Source organism: Lampris incognitus, chromosome 11, assembly GCF_029633865.1.
Source record: "Lampris incognitus isolate fLamInc1 chromosome 11, fLamInc1.hap2, whole genome shotgun sequence".
Classification (NCBI taxonomy): Eukaryota; Metazoa; Chordata; class Actinopteri; order Lampriformes; family Lampridae; genus Lampris; species Lampris incognitus.
Genome location: NC_079221.1, coordinates 19882455 through 19904775, shown reverse-complemented (window position 1 = coordinate 19904775; position 22321 = coordinate 19882455). Strand labels below are relative to the sequence as shown.

Here is a 22321-nt window from a genome sequence, read left to right as displayed (position 1 = left end):
CGAATTCACAGACAGAGCAAACAACAGCAGAGCACTTTTCACCGGACACATCTGTTTTGCTAAAATTCATGTGACATTACAATGGGCAGATGCCCTTTCCCATACACATAAGTTTTCCTATAATCTCATCTCGAGGAGTCTTGAGATGTTTTATCTCAGTCATATATATATATATATATATATATATATATATATATATATATATATATATATATATATATATATATATATATATATGGGCGTTTGTCAGAGCCAGGAAGACGGCCAAACAGTGCACCAGCCAATCGAAGAGAGGAGAAGGACAACAGCTGTCTAAGCGCAAATCAGTCGTGATTCCGTATGTGGCGGGTGTGTCGGAAAAGTTGAGATGTGTATTTTCCAAACCAAACACTACGTCCCAGTTGCTTTCAAACCCCAAAACACGCTGTGCCAGAAATTGGTCCACCCCAAGGATCGGTTCCCCCGGCACAAACGGAGCAATATAGTGTACGCTGTTGAGTGCCAGGAAGATGCCGTGACTTGTACATCGGGGACACTAAACAGACGCTGGCCAAGAGGATGGCACAACACAGGAGAGCTACACTACATCTACAGGCCAGTGGCCACTCTCTCAAGTATGAGGATGTGCACATCCTTGATGGAGAGGAACGCTGGTTTGAATGGGGAGTCAAAGAAGAGGGAACGACCATCCCTGTAATGGGGGGGGGGGGCTAAGAGTAGATCCGTCACCATCTTACAGTGCTCTGATTGCAAACATTCCCCAATCCTCTGTGAATAGTACACATGGCCATTGTAACTCTAGTTAATGGTCACAGTAATTTGCATATGAAACCGATCGTTGGTTTCGGTCATTATGCCACTGTATTGTTTATAAGGGTGGAGATACCTGCAGTCAGTTGAGACTGAAGAAGTCAGTTAGATGACTGCTAAAACGTTTCTCTCAATAAACGTTGTGTCCAGATGAACTGATTCAACTTTCTGTGCTTCAGAATAAATCAAACATTTGCATTGTGGAGTTCTCAAAGGTTTTGCTGTGCACTAACTGCTTCAGCTGCTTCCCAGATATTATATGACCCATCTGGCTCATAAACATGCATAATGCTGTGAATAATTCCGCTTGCTGCCAGGGAGAACAGGGACCATGTGGTGGTCCAGGTATTTGTCTCTCCTAAAGCCTTGCTGGGAAAGAGCACTTGATTCAATTTTAGGTTTTTATACCAGTGGGGTCGAAACAGCATTATGCCAGTGTCATACAATGTTATGTTGTGGCTTTTAAGTGAACACAGCCAAGGCCTGGTGGACGCCGGCTGTGGAGACCCATGGCTGATGCTGTGTTATGAAGCCCTCTGTTGGTTTGGAGAGGGCAATGCAGCCAAAGAGGCAACTGAAACAAGTCATAACTGAGTCATGACTGCATAGTCATGCTGTATGTTAAGCTAGGAGCAGACAACCATGCTGAAACAAAACAATAAAAAAAAATGGAAACCACACACTTAACAATGGGTATTCACATTGTCGGATCTTTACTTTCCTGCATTGTAGAGGAGCACATACTGGATGGGGAATGGAGACTGAAATCATAAAGTACCGTAATGCTGCGAAAACACACTCATGCTGTCTAAACACAGAGATACGGATTTTTTTTTCAATCGTATTCATTAAAGAGCGCAAATTTACAATCAAATGCACATAAGCATAGCACATTTCATATAGATAATACATTTCAATGTAGCAATATAGAACACCATATCATGAAACGGTATGAAAACATAAGAAATAATGAAATTTACATTAAAAAAAATTTATCTCGCTTATTGAGTTATTATTTTTTCCTGCTCCTGTGCTTATTTCTTAATGATTATTGGTCATGTCTTTTTTTTTTTCTGTACCCCACCTTTTTCTCCCCAATTGTATCCGGCCAATTACCCCACTCTTCCGAGCCATCCCGGTTACTGCTCCACCCCCCCTGCCAATCCATGGGGGGGGGGGGCTGCAGACTACCACATGCCTCCTCCAATACATGTGGAGTCGCCAGCCGCTTCTTCTTTTCACCTGACAGTGAGGAGTTTTGCCAGGGGAGACATAGCGCATGGGAGGATCACGCTATTCCCCCCAGTTCCCCTTACCCCCCGATCAGGCGCCCCGACCGACCAGAGGAGGTGCCAGGACACATACCCACATCCGGCTTCCCACCTGCAGACATGACCAATTGTGTCTGTACGTAGAGATGCCCAACCAAGCCAGAGGTAACGGGGATTCGAACCAGCATTCCCTGTGTTGGTAGGCAACGGAATAGACTGCGACGCTACCCAGACGCCCCCCTTATTGGTTATGTCTAATGACAGTTACATAGGGAACTATCTTACATGACAGGTATGTCAAAACTTGTCCAGGTTCAAAGCCTAAAAAATTAAACCTGTTTCAGCTGTGACTGCCCCTGAAAACCGCACCAAACAGTTGTAATGGGATGACCAAATCATGTCTGTAATCGTCATTAAATTTGTTTGTGTGTCCAGACGGTAGTGGAATCTGTTACATCATTTATAATTTAGACATTTAACAAAACCACATTGTTCATTTCATAGCAACTGGTGATGTAGTTAACATCAATTACACACACAAGGAAACAGTGGGAACTGAGAATGATGTTGAACACATTCATCCTCGTTGTATGTAAAAATCTGAAAACTCTAATTAACATCAGTTTTCTTTACCCGTCCGCAGTGTGCTTCAGGGATCAGACCCGTCAAGTGTGACCACTACCTGCGGCTGGTTCCGGAGGAAGCCTGTCCACCATCGGCTAGCAGGGGCGCAGCGAAGCAGCTACGACCTGCGAGAGCGGATCTGTATCGGCAGCATGACGGCCCTGGAGACGGCTGTCTACCAGCAGGTGCCAACGGATGAGGCCGAGGCCCAGATGCTGGCTAGCGCTGACCTGGATGACATGAAAAGTAAGGGAAGATCATGCCCAAGCTCACTCACATTTTCAAAACAATGATTGCAAATATAGTTGACAAGGTTACCGTTGGTAGTTTGACATGTAATGTCAAACTAACTTATCCAGGCGATTCTGTTTTTGTGCCATCATCTATTTTTGGAGGAGGACAGTGGAATGGTGCAGATGCAAGGAGTAGAGGTGATGAAGGCATATGAGTTTAAATACTTGGGGTCAACTGTTCAAAGTAATGGAGAGTGTGGAAGACAGGTGAAGAAGAGAGTGCAGGCAGGGTAGAGAAGAGTGTCAGGAGTGATTTGCAACAGAAGGGTACCAGCAAGAGTTAAAGGGAAGGTTTACAAGATGGTTGTGAGACCAGCTATGTTATATGGTTTGGAGACAGTGGCACTGACAAAGACAGGAGGAGGAGCTGGAGGTGGCAGAGTTGAAGATGCTAAGATTTTCATTGGGAGTGATGAAGAAGGGCAGGATTGGGAACGAGTACATTAGAAGGACATCTCAGGCTGGACGGTTTGGAGACAAAGCAAGAGAGGCAAGATTGAGATGGCTTGGACATGTGTAGAGAGGACATGTATATTGGGAGAAGGATGCTGAATATGGAGCTGTCAGGGGAGAGGAAAAGAGGAAGGCCAAAGAGGAGGTTTATGGATGTGGTGAGGGAGGACATGCAAGTGGCTGGCGTGACAGGAAGATGCAGAGAACAGGAAGAAATGGAAACGGATGATCCGCTGTGGCGACCCCTAACGGGAGCAGCCGAAAGTTGTAGTAGTAGTACTGGTAATTGTAGTTAGGTTATAGAATTGTATTTTTACCCTTGAAGAGTGCATATTTCAAGTATATTTTTTTGCTGAGATCATATATTTTAGGCATATTTTTAGCAAACGAGATTGCACATCAGTGCTTGAAGTTTGGGGGTGATGTGCAATGAAAATGACACTGTCCATTTAGACATTATTGGTGTTTTGGTAAGCTGCGGTGTTAAACGTCATAATGTTGCACCCCCATGAAAGTACCCCAAGTCCAAAGTCTTCATTCTCCACTCAGAGAGAAATGTAACATTAGAAAATGGAGATATACGTCAGTAAAACTGTGATCGAATGATGATCAAATGATTATATATAAATGGTTTTTGCATATGTGTGTCAAGTCAAATTTTTGTGTATAGCCCAAAATCACAAGGTAGTGCCAAAGCACTTTACAATCAGTACAACATACAACAATATATGACAATATATGACATACGGCAGTCAGTCAGTCCATTCATCCATCTATAGAGGTTGTAGTGAGGCTTCCACTTGTCATTCATAATGAACTTTCCATGAGCAACAGCTGTCATGGAAAATGTCTTTGAAAAGTCCCATGAAATTATTTTCTAAAAATAATGGGAACCCTGAACAGTTAAGGTTAAAGTAATAATAACGTATTCAAAGAGCACTTACGAAACAGAATTTCAAACATACAAAGATACAAGATGATAAATGTAAGCAGCACGTAAAATGCTAAAACAGTAAATGGGGTAGCTCTGAAAGTGACACTTTTGGAATAACGCTTTCAAAATGCCACTAACCAACTTTTGTGACTCTTCCTCGAAAAATTTACTTCGGGAAAAAAAAGAGCGATCTGACAAGAGATGCTTGGCAACAAAACATGAAAAAGATTAGGATTACCCTAATCTTTCACAAGATCAGATAGAATCTAAAAGTAAAGCACATTAAAGTCACATGCTCCCTCCTGCAGACACTTGATTGTGCATCTCTGTTTTCCCTCCCCATCTTTACATCACGGCAGTTTTGGGAGAGACCGTTTGTAGGCATGGAGTATGGAGTTAGAAGCAATGCTTTTTGTTTTGAATGGAGAAATGAGTGAGTAGGTGGGAAAGAGACTGGGGGGGGGTTAGAGAAACTGAGAGAGAAGGGAAAGGAGTAGAGGAGAAGATAGATTAGACCAACAGTTACAGTAAAATCAGTGAAAGAAATACTATGTGTGGTAACAGTAAAATCCTCGATGAAGTCCTCATCTACATCAGCATTCTGCTCTGATTTGATGAAATTGTGAGGCTCAAAGCCTTTGGCACCATACCGTTAAGAAAAGGCATCATCAGCATCATCGGCATCCTTTCCGCCTGACATGCTGAGTTTGCCTGAATTGGATGCTATGCTCCAGATACTTTCCCAGTTGGTGTACTAGGAAGGGACCTAATACCATCAACAAACAAGATGAATATAAACTTACACTATTAAAGTAACAGATAGCTGATGGAATTTGTATGATATTGGTAATTTAAATGTCCAAAAATTCACAGAAACAAATGTTTGAACTGTGTTTCAATACAATGAATTGCATTTTTAACATGTTTGGAGTGTCAGAAGGATGGGTATTAAGGTATTAATGCAATTTGAATAATGACAACAAATTTGTTATTTTAAGAGATTCAGTAAATGTGTACCCAATTTATAACTGTCTCCCAAGATTACAGTAAACAGTATTTTGCAAAGCTCTCCAATTGGGAGCCTTGGAAAGCATTAATGTTATGTTTGCACAAGGTATATGGCACTTGTCCAGTAAGTTCAGACGGTGATGAGAGAAAAATGCTCGTTTACTAATTGCCTTCCTTGCCATGGTAATGAAAAAATAAAGTGTAGCAACTTCTGTTGGCATTTTGAGATACTACACATTTGTCTACCAATTACCTCCCCCTGCTGGCTGTTTCTTATACTAATTGTTAAAACGTATGTAGAGGGTCCATGTTATTGGTGTCCACAATGCAGGTAAGGGTTGGGGGTTAGCACCGCAGGGATATCTGTCATATGCAGTTGTGATGCTGGAATGACATTTCTATGTTTGACCTTATGTGTGTGTGTAGCTGTAAATCATGTCACTTAATTATTATTGTTACTATCCCTGAAGAATGCTCACCTTCATGAAAAGACCAATCCAAATAATGTACAGGGAATGCCCATATCAATGTTTTAGCTTACTATTCATTTATTCAACTGGAGATCATTACATTGCCTCGCCTAAAATTATTTTCATTATTATTATTATTATTATTATTATTTTCATAGGTAGTAGTAGTAGTAGTAGTAGTTGTTGTTGTAGTAGTAGATAGTCTTGGTGACAGGAACTAGTGGCTCGGACATTGGTTGCCTAAAGAACAACGAGTAGCTGTTGTGGTGTATTTTTGGGAAGATGGCAAAGTAATCTACTTGAACAAAGAGGGTGCATTAGGAGGAGCGATGACAGGAGATCAGTGGACAGAGGACACTGGTTAAAGTCTCAGGAAGACCTTGCTTGCATTCCCATCTGGCTTCTGCAAGTTAGAAACAGTGCACTTGACTCAAGATCCAGTATGTCCATTGAGCTTTGTCTGTGTGCGTGTGTGTGTGTGGGGGGGGTAATGTGGGCAGGGCCCTGGCAGTGAGCTGTCAGTAGTGGAGATTTCAGATTGGTGTTCTCTGTTTGTTTTGCCATTAGCCTGGCCTCTTCAACTCTGTTGTACCGTTTCACTCTTCTTTATACAGAAAGAAGATTAAACTGTTAATTAACAAATTCTGAAATTAGTTAAAATAAGAAAAAAATAAAATTAATAGGAAGTTTGTGGTGTAAAAATACCAGGGAATTAGATGAAAACTGGGATAGTATATGGCAAAAAAAAATTACATTGAAATCACAACTATAAACCTAAACAGCAAAACTTTTCCAGCTGATATATATATATATATATATATATATATATATATATATATATATATATGGAGAGAGAGAGATGGCAAGGGAAAGGGTCGTATTTGGCAAAGGGAAAGTATCCATTGTGGCATCCGGGTGCAGTAATTAACACAGAGGTTGCGGTCGATTCTCCTTCATCAGCGACCCTGCCCCTGGCCTTTCCTGCTTTTACAGAGCAGAGCAATCATTGACTGCCCAGGAACCATCTGGAAACAAAAATAGGGCATTCACAGTCTCTCTCACAACAACTTATCGGATTTGTAGGGGCTGATGCCCAACTCTGGCAGGCAACCTATATAAAATTCCCTGTCTCTACTCCACATTGACGAATCAGTGCTCCATCCATTCACTTGCAGCAAAACAAAATTTGTTTTTGGACGTGGGGCAAAAATCTGAAAGGCGGAATTGGTCCAGTTATGCACAAAGAGTACATTCATTTTTCTTGCTTTATTGCTGTGTTTTGATAGTCAACAAATTCGACTTTTTGTTACAACACAGCTAATAATGGGCTCGGGATGCTGTGTAAACTATGTAAAACAGATCTATGTAATCTCACCTTCATTTTATTGAACCAAGGGTATGTCTCACATTGTGTCTTGAAGCATTTTAGCAGTTTGTTTGGCTGGCAGAAATTACTTTCACCCCATTAAAGATTCAAGAGTTCTATATTAATGTGTCGAAAACGTCCATGTTAGCCACAGTATCAGTTATGGAAATCTTAGCTCTTTTGTTAGAGTATGAAAAGAGGATAATCTTAGAGAAGAAAACACATTCGCCTTTTATTAGTCAATTTTACATTTCGAGAAAAAATTATGTGTTTTGGTGTGTATTGCTTAAACTAGAGAGAGTGTGTGAGAGAGAGAGAATTAAAGCAAGCATGGTCAAAGGAAGATCCTGCTAAGCTCATATCAATGTATGTACCTGTTGTGTACAAGTGACATTTTGGCGCCACTGGGGGAGTATGGTTTCCATGGCGACCTCGGATGGGAACAGTAGAGTGTGATCTGAAATTTAGCACTATCACATCTGACCAAGCAGAACAATGCAGCTGATGCCTGTTCACTATTTACAAAGATTCAGTTTCTATACTGGCTGTGTGTGTGTGTGTGTGTGTGTGTGGAATGAGGAAAGGTAAGTGTTCATATACATTTATCTATGCGCTGTGCATATGGGCCCCCCGTGTGTATGTTCTCTTTGCAGTTCAGAAGAAGTCGATAACTTTAGCCACTGACCCTTACTCTCCTGCACATCATCAGGTCAGGAAGTGGTGATGGCACCATGGGAACCAATGGCAGCAAGCTTTCTGCGCTGAACCATCTTCTCTCCCTTTTCTGGCAGCTATAGGATCAATAGATTGCAGGCATCATGGAAAAGGGTGGAGTTGCCATTCAACTCAGTAACTGGTCGAAAAAAAAAGTACATCACCCTGTATCAATATTTCCTTTTGGAGTGACAGCCAAGGCAATTGTTGTTGCTTTTTCTCCGCTTTTCTTGTCGTGGATCTAGCAGGAGGCCTCTGCCTGAGGGCGTTGCTTCAGTTTTTTCCTTTGTATTTTGGGGACATTAGCAGTCTCTTTGTACTTTATGATCTTGTGGCATACTTATAACTTTTAACTTAGTTGACTGAAAGGAACATTCCTGGTTATCGGAAGTGAATTACTTGAAGACCATCAAGGGTATCTGTCTGACGTGTCAGGTTTCATTTTAGAGCTTTGCTTTCCAGCAACGTCGCCAGTCTAGACTGCATGTAGCTGGTGTTGAGCTGCGACCTAACTGATATAGGTGGGGGAATCTCCTTGAGTACCAACTGGCCCTGCAGAGCAATATCTGGGGCAAGCAACAGCGTTCAACAGTTGGGAACCCTGGATGAGCAGTGTGTCCGCATTGAGAGGGGTGGGGAGGAGGAGGCACCGCCAAAGGAGATGACAGACGCAGGGGGACTAGAGGACCAGGAACACGGAGCCTGTGATAAGGAGTATGGTACAGAACACGGTAAACCAGAGCATCAGCTCAGTGTACAGAAGGGTTTGGGCTCACCAAAACATTACCTGCATGACACTATGCACCGCGGCTCCTTGCTCAACATGGATGGGTTTGAGGACTTTGAAGAGTTTGTTTTGGATTTTGACGACTATGATTTGCTTGAATCAATCCACACTCAGCTGGGGTCACCGCTGGAGCCCATTCGTAAGTATCCATGCTCTCTCTCTGGCAGCCAGCAATATTTAACCACTGGTGAACTGGGAGTGCACTGGCATGGCATCATTGTGAGGAGAAGAGGACATACAGAGCTGATATGAAGAACTCATGTCACAGTTTGGAAATGGATTACTAGTTATTCAGTCGTAGTTCCTACTTTCAGTTTTTTTGTGAGAAGAACTTTCTAAAAAACTTGATAAATAGCTATATTAGTTTGCATTTGGCGAAAGCTTTTATCTGGATCACCTTAAAATACCAAGAGTGGATATAGTTTTAGCATCTGTGGCCCCAGTCAGATCAAGCCCCTAACCCTGGCCATGCTGCCATGTTCATGCCATTTAGCATTGACTACAGTGAGTGACGATATATATATGCTGCTATGTATTAAAACTTTTTTCCTCCCTCTCTATATATATATATATATATATATATATATATATATATATATATATATATATAGTTTTTTTTAAGTAAAGCATTTTCATTGGACAGTTTTAGTCAATTTAGTAAGCAGGGTATGAAAAGTGCAGCACGGTGGTGCAGTGGTTAGCGCGGTCGCCTCACAGCAAGAAGGTCCTGGGTTCGAACCCCGGGGTTGTCCAACCTTGGGGGTCATCCCTGGTCATCCTCTGTGTGAAGTTTGCATGTTCTCCCTGTGTCTGCGAGGGTTTCCTCCAGGTGCTCCGGTTTCCTCCCACAGTCCAAAGACATGTAGGTCAGGTGAGTCGGCCACACTAAATTGTCCCTAGGTGTGAATGTGTCGGCCCTGTGATGGACTGGCAGCCTGTTCAGGGTGTCTCCCTGCCTGCCGCTCAATGACTGCTGGGATAGGCTCCAGCATCCCATGACCCTATGTAGGATAAGTGGCTTGGATAATGGATGGATGGAATGGATGGGGATGAAGAAGTCTCTATGTAAATACTTTTCCCAAGCAGCCCAAACATGTCATAATGACATTTACTTATTTTTTCTCAGAAGATGGTCAGAGCTGTTTAAGGCTCTCGAATGATTTTGCTAGTTCAGGTTCATTTTATTTCCTTATTAGGGAGTTTTAAAACAACTTTTACAATTGTTGATTTCTTAAGGTTTATGACCTATGGTCCAAAATCACATCAAACTTTCCATCCTTTGGTGCACTCATGAAGACAAATGTTTAATCCACATTTTTATTATCATCCTTTTTTTGCCATTGAGTTAAATCATTGTATAACATCACGTGGAAAAGCACTCTACACTATTTTTGGATGGTTCTAACTCTCACAATCAGTCACGAGGAGTTCACTTGTTTTCATTGATTGCGTGGCCTACTGCTAGCTTAATTAACGGCAGTCTTCGGCTAGGCCATGGTTGCATACACAACCATGTTCAGCACGGTATTGAGTGAATTGACAATGCAGTACTGCTGTTGTTGACTGCTTTCCTATTGATTTGGTGTGCCCCATTTGGTTTCAGGCCCAGCTCTAACGGGAATGGAACTGCATTTCATTGACAATTGATGGATATTTGTGCTCTCATTTTATCTAGCTGTCTTTGGGAGCGCTGTGATTTAGGCACCAGGTCTATAATGAAAATGGATGCTGTGAAAAGTGTCACTGGTAGTTCGTTATTCTGTACTGCGTGAAATGATGGGCTCTTTACTCAGAAAAGTGGTATCTCACCTAATACATATACATCACACTTTTAAAAAGTGGCCTCTCACAGGTTTTGATGTTGTTGAACATATTACTGCAAGGCTGCATACAACGCTTCACTTCTTCTCAGACTTTAACTCAGACAATGCCTTTGTGAACTGAATGAGGGAGTGACAAAATATGACTAATTCAGTTTTGATTCTTTCTTAAAGGAGTGAATAATAGGGGGCTTCCGGGTAGCGTGGTGGTTTATTCCGTTGCCTACCAACACAGGGATCACTGGTTTGAATCCTCGTGTTACCTCCGGCTTGGTCAGGCGTCCCTACAGACACAATTGGCCGTGACTGCAGGTGGGAAGCCGGATGTGGGTATGTGTCCTGGTCGCTACACTAGCACCTCCTCTGGTCGGTCGGGGTGCCTGTTCAGGGGAGAGGGGGAACTGGGGTGAATAGCATGATCCTCCCATGCACTACATCCCCGTGGCGAAACTCCTCACTGTCAGGTGAAAAGAAGCGGCTGGCAGCTCCACATGTATGGGAGGAGGCATGTGGTAGTCTGCAGCCCTCCTCAGATCAGCAGACGGGGTGGAGCAGTGACTGGGACAGCTGAAGAGTAGGGTAATTGGCCGGATACAATCGGGGAGAAAAAGGAGGAAAAAAATCCAAAAAATAAATAAATGAATAAATAAAGGAATGGATAATGGCAGCACATATGTATGTTAACCCTAACACTTGTGATTTTACTAAAAGAGAAACAGTAATCCAATACACTTGCCATTATAAGAAATGATAATCTTATTACTATGATGTGTTACAGAACAATACGCTACCAACCAGCTCTGACAATGTGATGAGGGGTGATCAAGGGGCTTTACCTAATTAGGTAAAGCTCCTTCATAATGAAATATTTTGTTGATTTGACTTTACTGCCAAGCCAAGTGCATGTATATGCAGTGTCCAACTGTCCATGAACAACGATGGGCTACATTTGCTATAAAGGATTTTTATCTATAAAGAGGGTGTCCAACAGAGAGGCTGACTAGATCATCAACCACAGCTGAAGCAGGAGAGATTACTTTAATGAGATTTGATTCTAGGCCAGCATGGGTACACAGGCTTAATATCATGTTAGAGTTGGGGGGTCTTGAATACAATGCTATCTCTAGAAAGAAACGTGTCCATAGGAACGTTTGTCAAATCATGACGGGACATCAGACGCACAAAGAAGTTACAACTGGAAGACTCACAGGACAGCTCAGAGCAGTGGCAACACCCCATTTTGTGTGTGTGTGTGTGTGTGTGTGTGTGTGTGTGTGTGTGTGTGTGTGTGTGTGTGTGTGTGTGTGTGTGTTTATCTGTCCACGGCTAATGTCTCATACTACCGGACCTATCATATCAGCATAAATGTTTTGTTTTGGTTTTTTGCACAGTCATGACTATTTGATCAATAACCGGTGATTCAAAACCTTTGAAAAACATTTGTTCTCACTACTGCTGCTCCCTCTCTTCATTCACTCTCTAGCTCGCTCGATCAAGTCGGTCATGCACCCGTGTGTGGCTCATATTCACGGTTGACTCGGATTGGGCAGCGACATGATCAAAAGTTATTGAAAGAATTTTAATAATCCAAAAAATGTGAACGTTATAAAGGAACAACTTCCTTTAGGTTGCATTCAAAACAGGAAGTGTACAATATTCTTGTCGCTGCCCGATCTGAGTCAACTGTAGATGCGAGTCACACATGTGCAAGCGTAAACAGTTTACCCAGCTTTATTATACTATGAAAATAAAGACTAGGCTAGGGTTAGACCAAAATGGTCACATAGCAAAGCTTTTCTTTTTTGGAAAGTGCAAGTTCATATTAGATTTGGTTGCATTTGTGCGAGGGTCCACCTTAGGAGGCTGTGCATCTACAGACTGACAGGCAAAATGTTTTTTATTTGGTAGATTTTTTTACTGAGATCGCGGATACAAGCGGCTGAAATGAGTTTCCTCCGTATGGTGTCTGGGCTCAGCCTTAGATATAGGGTAAGGAGCTTGGCCATCCGGAGGGAGCTCGAAGTAGAGCCGCTGCTCCTTCGCGTCAAAAGGAGCCAGTTGAGGTGGTTCAGGCATCTGATTAGGATGCCTGCTGGGTGCCTTCCTTTTGAGGTTTTCCGGGCACATCCAACTGGGAGGAGCCCCTGGGGTAGACCCAGAACTCGTTGGAGGAGCTACATTTCCAATCTGGCCTGGGAACGCCTTGGGATCCCCCAGGAGGAGCTGGAGGGCATTGCTGGGGAGAGGGACATCTGGAGTGCTCTACTTAGCTTGCTGCCACTGCAACCCAACCCCAGAGAAGCAGCTGATGATGAGATGAGAGATTTTTTTAGCTTGAGCGCTGCATATTTAAAACTTTTTTTTCTCCATATTTCCCATTCAATCGAATTGGGCGCTGTGGAAAAGTCTTATGATGGCAGGAAAAACATTGCTTTTTCTGACCATATATGCGTGTATCTGTCCGCTTGCATACTACTGTGCCCGTCATTTTTGTGCACAGTTATGACTATGATCAAGGACCTCTCGTGGTTATGGTGATGCAAAACTTTTGAAAAACGCGTTTTATACCGCAATCGAGTGCTAACTCCTCAGCTGGTCCTTCACCTAAGTCTGAGCACCAGAGAAGGAGAGATACACCTGGTGGAGGTCTGCACTCTACTGAGTGCACTCTTCTAGTAATTGTAATGAATTACCTTTGCTTACTTAATGAGAAGTTCTTTTGAGGCGGGTTCACATTAGGTGTTGCAAATTGTGTTAAACTATAATGCGCTGGAAATTTTACTGTGCAATACATTACAACTGCAGTGGTGTACACATATCAGTCAACCAATTTTTTTAATAAGGGCTGTTTTCTCTATTGTAGAACACAGTAATATGATTTATATGAAGTTTTATGTTTTTTATGCTATGCTTGTGTTTTGTAAATCTGTTTTACATAGCAAGTATTGCATGAATGCGTTTTAACTCTTATTATGTCATTTTCATTAATGGCTAATACACTCCCATACATTACAAGAATTTATCAGCTAAAACCTACTCTGTAGCTTGTCATTTCCAGATAATTGATTACAGGAATCCCACAAGCGTTCTCTTAAAAGTTCTCCACATGGGAGGTTAGCCTTTTCCTTTGGCATTTACAATGTCTTTATCTCTTTAACTCCAGAGCCCATGCACCCCACTGTCTCTTTCATACAGCAAATCATAGCCAGGTCCTTCTTATTAGCAAGACTGCTTTGTTTGTTAAACAGAATAAAATATGGCAGTAGACTGAGGACCCCATATATTGCCCTCCTGAAACAATTGACTACAGTTCATCACATTAGTAGAACATTAACAGAAGTGTCACCCCAAGTCCAAAAGGTTAAGTAGGACTTCCAGAGAGCATTTGGTTTGGCCCATGGGAAATATGAATTTTAAATGATTGTCCCAAAAATGTGTTTCAAATTGGACTTGTATGTGTCTTGCCTTCATTCTAGGCCAAAAGAACAGGCACAAAGACAAAAAAAAAATCTGAAAAATAGATACAGAATACTATGTGGCATGCAAGAAGATCACCAAACGACATGAATTGGATGGGATTATTCGGAACCATTCATGGCATTTATTACTTTATTGTATTGCACGTGGATCAGCATCATCAAATGAGATGTTAGCCCGCTCTGGAGCCATCGGTTTGTTTGGTCTTTTTAGAATAGATAAAATCAAAAGCATATGTGTCTTATCATTGACCCAAGAGGATAATCAAGAGCATTGGCTGTGGCAGCTTATGTTGCCATTACAAATCCCCATCACAGAGTGTAGCCAAACGCTTTCTTTTCCATTTGGGACTAAAAGTGGCCCAGAGAGAAGTCAGAGAGCTGTGAAAGTGCAGTTGTGTTTTTACTGGGATAAAGAACTGTACTCAAGTAATTCAATATATTCCTATTAGATATGTATATTTCTGTTGAATTTAGCATATATTCAACATTATGGCATGTCATGATTCATACATCAATAGCTGGATGGATATTAAAGATGGGATGTGTACATTAGGGCCTGTTACTGACAGTGTTGGCTGTCTGCTCTATTTTCTGTAATTTGCATGTGAGAGAGAGATAGATGGATGGATGGATGGAATTGATAGACATATAGATAGATAGATAGATAGATAGATAGATAGATAGATAGATAGATAGATAGATAGATAATCTTGAGATCTGAACCTTTACCAAGTTGTTTGTGCTCAATATAATTACATCCTTTGTAATCCACATGTGCCTTTGTGATTCTTATGTAGGGTGTAGTCACCACATCCACCCAGCAAGTGTCCCATTCAATGTAAATGCAGCAGTTCTAAGATTTGGCTCCTGGGGACACCATCAGAGGAATCTTGGCTCCCTTCAGCTCCCTACACCTCTGGGAGAGACGCTTACGGTGACGGTTCTCTTGCCTAACATGTCAGAGATAATCTTTAAAAAAAAAAAAGGGAGCCAGATTTCTCTTTTGGGTTCACTTCCCCTTGTAAGCAAAGGATCTATGTACCGTGAGCATGAGGAATGATGAGAATTACTTCCCCCGAGCATTAAAGATTAGCGAAATGCAGGGTCGTCCACAAGGCCAAGTACAAGAGCAATGTACCAAGAACAAAATTAAGTCCTCTTTTCTCCTAGACTTTATTTGCCCTGTCAGCCCTGTGGTAAGAAGGACCAGCTTGCCCAAATCAACTGGAGTTGTGTATACGTACGAAGACAGCCTTTAGAGCTTTCCCTCAGGGAGTCTCCACAAACTGAAAAACAGCCTCCTAATTCACCAGGCCTTCGGCCTTCCTCTGTTCCCCTGAGGATGGCATGACGCAGCAGGATGTCAGAACATTTATTGCTGTTCATGCTGGTTTTACTGAAACTCCCTTGCCCTAAATGAAGCTCCACAATGATACTATGACATTGTCCAGCACAATCATGCAAATAAAAGTAAACATGCGTGCATGTACAAACGTGCAAAAAGACACTGGGATGTGTATGATATTGATAGATATGATATTGATAGATGATATAATGCACATAGCACACTATGGAATATATGGCTATTGCAGTGTTTTAACAAACTCTGTTAAATGTTTAATAGATTTTTCATGCTATATATGTTTTTGCCTGTCTTATGATGTCAATTTGATTTCAGCTTATGACACAATAACATACCTTACCTGAACTGACCCCGTAAAACCAGCAATGCATAACTTATAATTTTCCAAATTATAATTGTTATTTCCAAATAATGTATTACAAGAAACCCTCTAGCATCCTTATAAAACTTTTCCACATGGGTGGTTAGCCTTCTCCCTTGGGTTTCCCAGTCTCTTTGTCCTTATAAAGCCAGAACCCATGCACCCCAGTTGCTGTTTCACACAGCAAATCATGGCCAGGTCCTTCCTATATTGGCAAGACCTCTTCATTATGTGAAATTGAATAAAATATGGTTTGCAGGCAGAGGAGGTTGCAAATTAAATAACTGCTTTTGAACTTACAAATGTCTGGGGGCAAAACCGCCTCCCTCAAATAATGACCTTTGTCTGTTTCCCATGGCAGACATTGATTCTCGTTTAGAGCCTTTTGCCTGCTATTATCGGATGTTCTTTTTCTGTCAGAGGGAAACTTAAAAAGACAAGTTTGATTCATGGTTTTCCAAATGTAGACTACATATCCTATCTCAATGTTTTATAAAAAATAAGCTCATGATCTCCTGAAGATAACTTATGTCACTGGTTCCGTAATGACTCGCAGTTTTGTACAATATGAAATCTAAAAATGAGGGCCTGCAAGGCCTGAGCAGTTTTGGCTCTTGTATTGCTAATACCAGTGGTTGCGTGGTTCAGGTCACAGATTTGAGGACAACCCCGGGGTGAGGCGCCACCTGGTGAAGAAGTCATCCCGATGCCAGTTGTCACGGACGAGCAACAGCTCCACACCGCTGTCCAGCCTGAAGAAGAAGAAGAGGGCAGCAGATAAGAAAACTCATGAGGTCGGTCATGTGCAAGCTTCAGTAGCCATCAGGTCAGACAATTTGAACCCTGTGGTTCAAATTGTCTCACCTGATCACTCTCAAAATTGATGACAAGTTCTGTTCCTGTAGGAAAATCAGCCATAAACTATGACCTGAAAGCAAGCCACTAGATGTGGTTTACACGTGCACCATTGTCTCAGTCCAAACAGCTGGCTATACTTTTGGAAATGTTTACAGTCACACAAATCTATTAATTTTATCTGATCATCACAATAACATACCACCATATTGTGTTATGTTTTCCATAATAACTCCATTCATGTTAGTAGTTCATGGTGATTCTTTTCAGTTCACTTTGATTTTTTTTTCAGTTAAGTTCCAGGACTGGTTTTCCAACACAATTTCCCAATCACTTTTTGATTATTTGCAATTTTCTGTTTATTTTTTTGTGGTCACATTCATTATGCTGGATTGTTCTTGTCGGTTGTCTTATCCTCAGTCTTTGTGTCATAGATGGTGAGCAACAGGCATCAAGTCACTCAACGTAGTGATCACTATTTGGACAAAGTTTCTCTTAAAGTCTTGGAGTAGACTTTAGCTCAAGAACTCTTTTACTGGTTGACTTGAAAGTGAGTCACTGAAAGAAAGATAACTGGAAGATTGCTACGCAGGTTCAATAGAGTCCCCAAGAACCACAAAAGCGCTGATGTCAATTTATTGCTCCGAGTCAGCTTCATGTTAAAATCTGAAGAAATTGCTATCCAAACCACTCATTTATACTTCCAGTTGGATCCAAACCACAAAATTATCGGATTAGTTGGCCCCTTTAAACAGCATTCTAGACTTTCATTGAATTAGCGATCTCCATTGATGATGTATTTATTTCTATCAGTATATCATGTTTTCAGGAAAAATAGCTGTCCAAGAATTGCCCCCAGAACTCATTTATTGGAGGTTGTGTTTACTGATGCCAAACGTTTGGAGAGATTCTACCAAGAATATGGCCTGCTTTTCCTGTTTAAGTTAACGGGTGAGAAGGGAAACGCAGAGGAATCGCTACAGATTTTAATGTGTATAGATAGTTATATATGTTGCTCATATTGAGTCAACATTTGTTATTCGATACATTTTTATTTAAATCACCTTGCAATTCCATGTGTGCATACACTTTCGGTCTGGCTGGCTTCTGCTCTCTAACCTCCCACCCTGACAATTTTAGTTTTGTACCCACAAAGCTACTCAGAACCAGAATGCCTTCAGAAAACCTAACTTTCCAACATACTCATCAGCTACGCCTTAACATTCACTATTAAAACAACAACATAAAAATCACATATCGCCTTTTACAACTAAGGTCACTACTTCACATTTAGGTGTTTGTGGAGCTGAATGAACTGATTGTAGAGAAGGACCATGAGATGCGTTGGAAGGAGCGTGCCCGTTGGATCAAATTTGAGGAGGATGTGGAGGAGGAGACAGATCGCTGGGGAAAACCACATGTGGCCTCGCTGTCCTTCCGCAGCTTGCTTGAGCTTCGTCGCACCATCACACACGGTAAAGGTCTCCTACGCACTTGTGGAATCACACTTTGCATGCCAGCATTGCACCATTACAAATAACTGTTATACAGAATGACTCAGAAGGAGAGGGTTGATTTGGGTTTAGTGTCTTGCTCAATGACACTATGACAGGGCACATTTTTGATGGGATGAACTTAAGAACCTCAGTTACAGGGCAGTCCCTCTAACCAACAGGCATTTTTGATGGGATGAACTTAAGAACCTCAGTTACAGGGCAGTCCCTGTAACCAACAGGCTACATCAGGCATTCAACATAAATTTACTTTTATGTATACACAATAATAAACTAGAAAAAAAAGAGGACCAAAACAGATACTTTCGGTTAGCTAAAGCATCCAAATAAGCTACAGAAAGACACAGAGAAACAAAGCGATCAAACTATTTTGATCAAAAGTTTTGTGGAACATCCAACTTAAAGTTCCTTTTTAGATAGAAAACATTGATTTTGTTATTACAAAAAAAGAGAGAGAAGAAAAAAAGCAGCAAATAGTATATAAATTTAAACTTTTTTTTTTCAATAATTTAACCAAGCACCTAGACACAACGTGCAAATGCATCTCCACTATTTGGAGTATCCAGTCCCACCAATGTTTTTTCCCCCTCTTTCTTTAGGTGCCATCCTGCTGGACCTGGAGCAAAATTCACTGCCTGGCATCGCCCATCTAGTGGTGGAAACTATGATCATCTCTGACCAGATCAGAGCTGAGGACCGACCCAGTGTACTCCGTGCTCTGCTGCTCAAACATAGGTTAGATAACACAGACTTCCCTCCAGTGATGAAAAGGAATGTGTATTGACCAAAGTTCTCTTCCAATAATCTTGTGTGCCAAAGAAGGTTGATTCAGTTCAGCTGGACACGTTTATTGACAAATAGGTTTCATCACTCAACTAATGCCCCTTTTCCACTACATGGTACTGGCTCAACTCGGCTCAACTTTTTCGTTTTCCATTACTGGAAAGTACTGGCATTTTAGTAACTGTTACCGCTTTTCTGGTACCACCTTTGTCAAGGTTCCAAAAAAACTGGAGTGGGTACCAAAATCAATGCAGACCAGCTACACTGAGGAGGTCCTGTTACGGTAATGGAAAACAACACTTTGCGAGTCGAATCGAGTCGAGTTGAGCCAGTAACATGTAGTGGAAAAGGGGCATAAATGACGTCTTCAGTCTAGTCTAAACTGACTGCAGGTATCCCCACCCCTTATAAACAATACAGTTGCATAACAACCGAAACCAACGACCATTTCATCTGCAAATATGGGTGTGACCATTAAGTAGAGTTTCAATGGCCATGTGTCTGTTCACAGAGGATTTGGGAATGTTTGCAATCGAAGCATTGTAAGATGGCAACAGATGTACTCTTAGCCCCCCCCCCCCGGTTCAGGGATGGTCGTTCCCTCTTAACATAGATGGCCTCTTTGACTCGCCATTCAAACCAGCGTTCCTCGCTATCAAGGGTATGCACATCCACATCCTTGATAAAGATAGAAGTTTTGCTCGTTTTGTAAACATATCCCCATACATACACATTATTCAATTAATGGAACTATGAGTGAGCAGATAGCGAGTTGTGATTCATGATGTCCTTAGTTTGGTGCAGTATTGCAATAGACAGTTTTGATTTGATATCATTTATGTGAGGTTTCAAACAGAGTTTATGGTCTATTACCACTCCCAGGAATTTGTTTTCATACACTCTTTCAATTTCTACATCATTAATCACAACAGTTTCTTCAGAATTGATTTTATGATTTCGAAACACAATAAATTTTGTTTTACTTGGATTTAGTGACAATTTATTCATATCACACCACTTCATTAGGGCTTCCAATTCCCCTTCAACTGTATCCAAAAGTTGCTTCAAATTTTTATCTGAGCAAAATAAATTTGTGTCATCAGCAAATATAACAAAATTTAACAATTCTGACACTTACAAATATAATTTATGTTGGGTATAAAGAGTTTTGGACCCAGCACTGAGCCTTGTGGAACCTCACAGATGACCTTCCTACGTTCTGAATCAAAATTATTGACTTGAACATTCTGATATCTGTTCTCAAGGTAGCTTCTCACCCAGAAATATGTTGCCCTTTTAATACCACATCTTTCTAGCTTCTTCATAAGTAAACGGTTACTTATATACATGATGTAGGTGGACATGACAGAGTATGCATGTATACATACAATATACAGTATATACAGCATACTTAGATTTATTATGACAATGTTAAGTGTTCATCAGAGTGACATCCTTCGGAAAGAAACTTCTTGTGTCTGGTTGCTTTGGTGTACAGTGCTCTGTAGCACCTACCAGAGGGTAGGCGTTGGAACAGGTTGTGACCAGGGTATGATGGATCTGCAGTGATGTTGCCTGCCTGTTTCCTGACTCTGGAGATGTATAAGTCCTGAATGGAGGGCAGGTTGGCATCAATGATTTTCTCTGCAGTCCTGACTGTCCATTGTAGTATGTTCCTGTCCTGTTTGGTGGCCTATCCAAACCAGACAGTGATGGATGTGCAGAGAACAAACTGGATTATTTTAGTGTAGAACTGAATGAGCGGTTCCTGAAGCATGTTGAACTTCCTGAGCTGACAGAGAAAGTATATCCTCTGCTGGGCCTTTTTGATGATTGTGTCTGTGTTAGATGCCTACCTTAGGTCCTGGGAGACTGTGGATCCCAGAAACCTGAAGGTGTCCACAGCAGACACAGTGCTGTTGAGTATGGTGTGTGTGTGTGTGTGTGGGGGGGGTGTTGGGGGGCTCCTCATCTCCATTGTTTTGAGTGTGTTCAGCTCCAGGTTGATATGACTGCACTAGAGAGCCAGCTGTTCAACCTCCCATCTGTATGCAGACTCGTCAGCATCCCAGATGAGGCCAATGATGGTTGTGTCGTCTGCAAACTTCAAGAGATTAACAGATGGGTCTCCTGAGATGCAGTCATTTGTGTATAGGGAGACGAGCAGAGGAGATAGCACACATCCCTGGGGGGTGCCAGTGCTGATTGTCCGGGTGCTGGATGTAATTTTCCCCAGCCTCACCTGCTGTCTCCTGTCTGTCAGGATGATTTTGATCCACTGACAGGTGGGGGCTGGCACAGTGAGCTCGGGGAGTTTGGAGTGGAGAATGTCTGTGATGATGGTGTTGAATGCTGAGCTAAAGTCCACAAACAAAACCCTTGGGTGTGTCTCTGGGGAGTCGATGTGTTGTAAGATGTAGTTCAGTCCTATGATGACTGCATCATCCACTGACCTGTTTGCCCAGTGGGCAAACTGCAGGGGGTCCATTAGGGGGCCTGTGATGTCCTTCAGTAGGGCCAACAGTAGGGCCATCATGTCCACAGATGTCACAGTAAAGGGCCTGTAGTCATTTAATCCTGAGATACAGGGTTTTTTGGGGACCGGGATGATAGTCGAGCTTTTGAAGCAGGAGGGGACTTCAAACAGCTCTAGTGATCTGTTGAAGATCAGTGTGAAGACGGAGGCCAGCCGGTCAGCACAGACTTTCAGGCAGGAGGGCGATACGCCATCCAGGCTTGGTGCCTCCCTGATCTTCTGTCTCTGGAAGTGCTGACACACATCTTCTTCACAGATCCTGAGTCCAGGTGGGGGGTCAGTGGGAGGGGTGAGGGGCCAGCAGGGGGTGGCGTTGGTTGTGTGATGTGGCCAAAGAGAGTGAAGGGTGGGTGTGAGAATGGGCTTATCAAGCCTGCTGTAAAACATGTTCAGGTTTTCAGCCAGTTGATGGTTCTCTGCAGTGTGGGGGGATTATTTCTTGTAGTTGGTGATGTCCTGCAGGCCTCTCCACACAGACACAGGATTGTTAGCTGAAAACCTGTTTTTCGGTGTAGCCGTTTTTGGCCACTCTGATCTTGTTTGTCAGTGTGTGTCTGACCTTGTACAGGATCCTACCTCCACTCCTGTATGCCTCCTCCTTGGCCTAATGAAGCTGCCTTAGTTTTGCTTTGAACCAGGTTTTATTGAAGATGCAGAAAGTTTTGGTGGGCACACACTTGTCCTCACGAAAGCTGATGTAAGATGTCACAGTGTGGGTAAGTTTGTCCAGTTCTGTAGATATAGCCTCAAAAACACGCCAATCAGTGTAGTCAAAGCAGGCCTGAGGCTCCAGTTTTGACTCGTTGGTCCATATCCTCATAGTTTTAACCACAGGCTTTGCAGATTTTAGTTTCTGCCTGTAGGTTGGGAAAATATGAGC

At 42.1% G+C, this 22321-nt stretch overlaps 1 protein-coding gene across 1 annotated transcript in view; it reads left to right on the top strand.

The window, feature by feature from the left end:
- slc4a3 (solute carrier family 4 member 3) overlaps nt 1–22321 on the top strand; it is a 49313-nt gene that overhangs the window by 6444 nt on the left and 20548 nt on the right. Inside the window, exons 4-8 of the mRNA XM_056288864.1 lie at nt 1278–1380; nt 2705–2951; nt 16402–16547; nt 17903–18083; nt 18722–18857. Coding sequence (XP_056144839.1) covers nt 1278–1380; nt 2705–2951; nt 16402–16547; nt 17903–18083; nt 18722–18857 — 813 coding nt within the window. The remainder of the gene's footprint in view (nt 1–1277; nt 1381–2704; nt 2952–16401; nt 16548–17902; nt 18084–18721; nt 18858–22321) is intronic.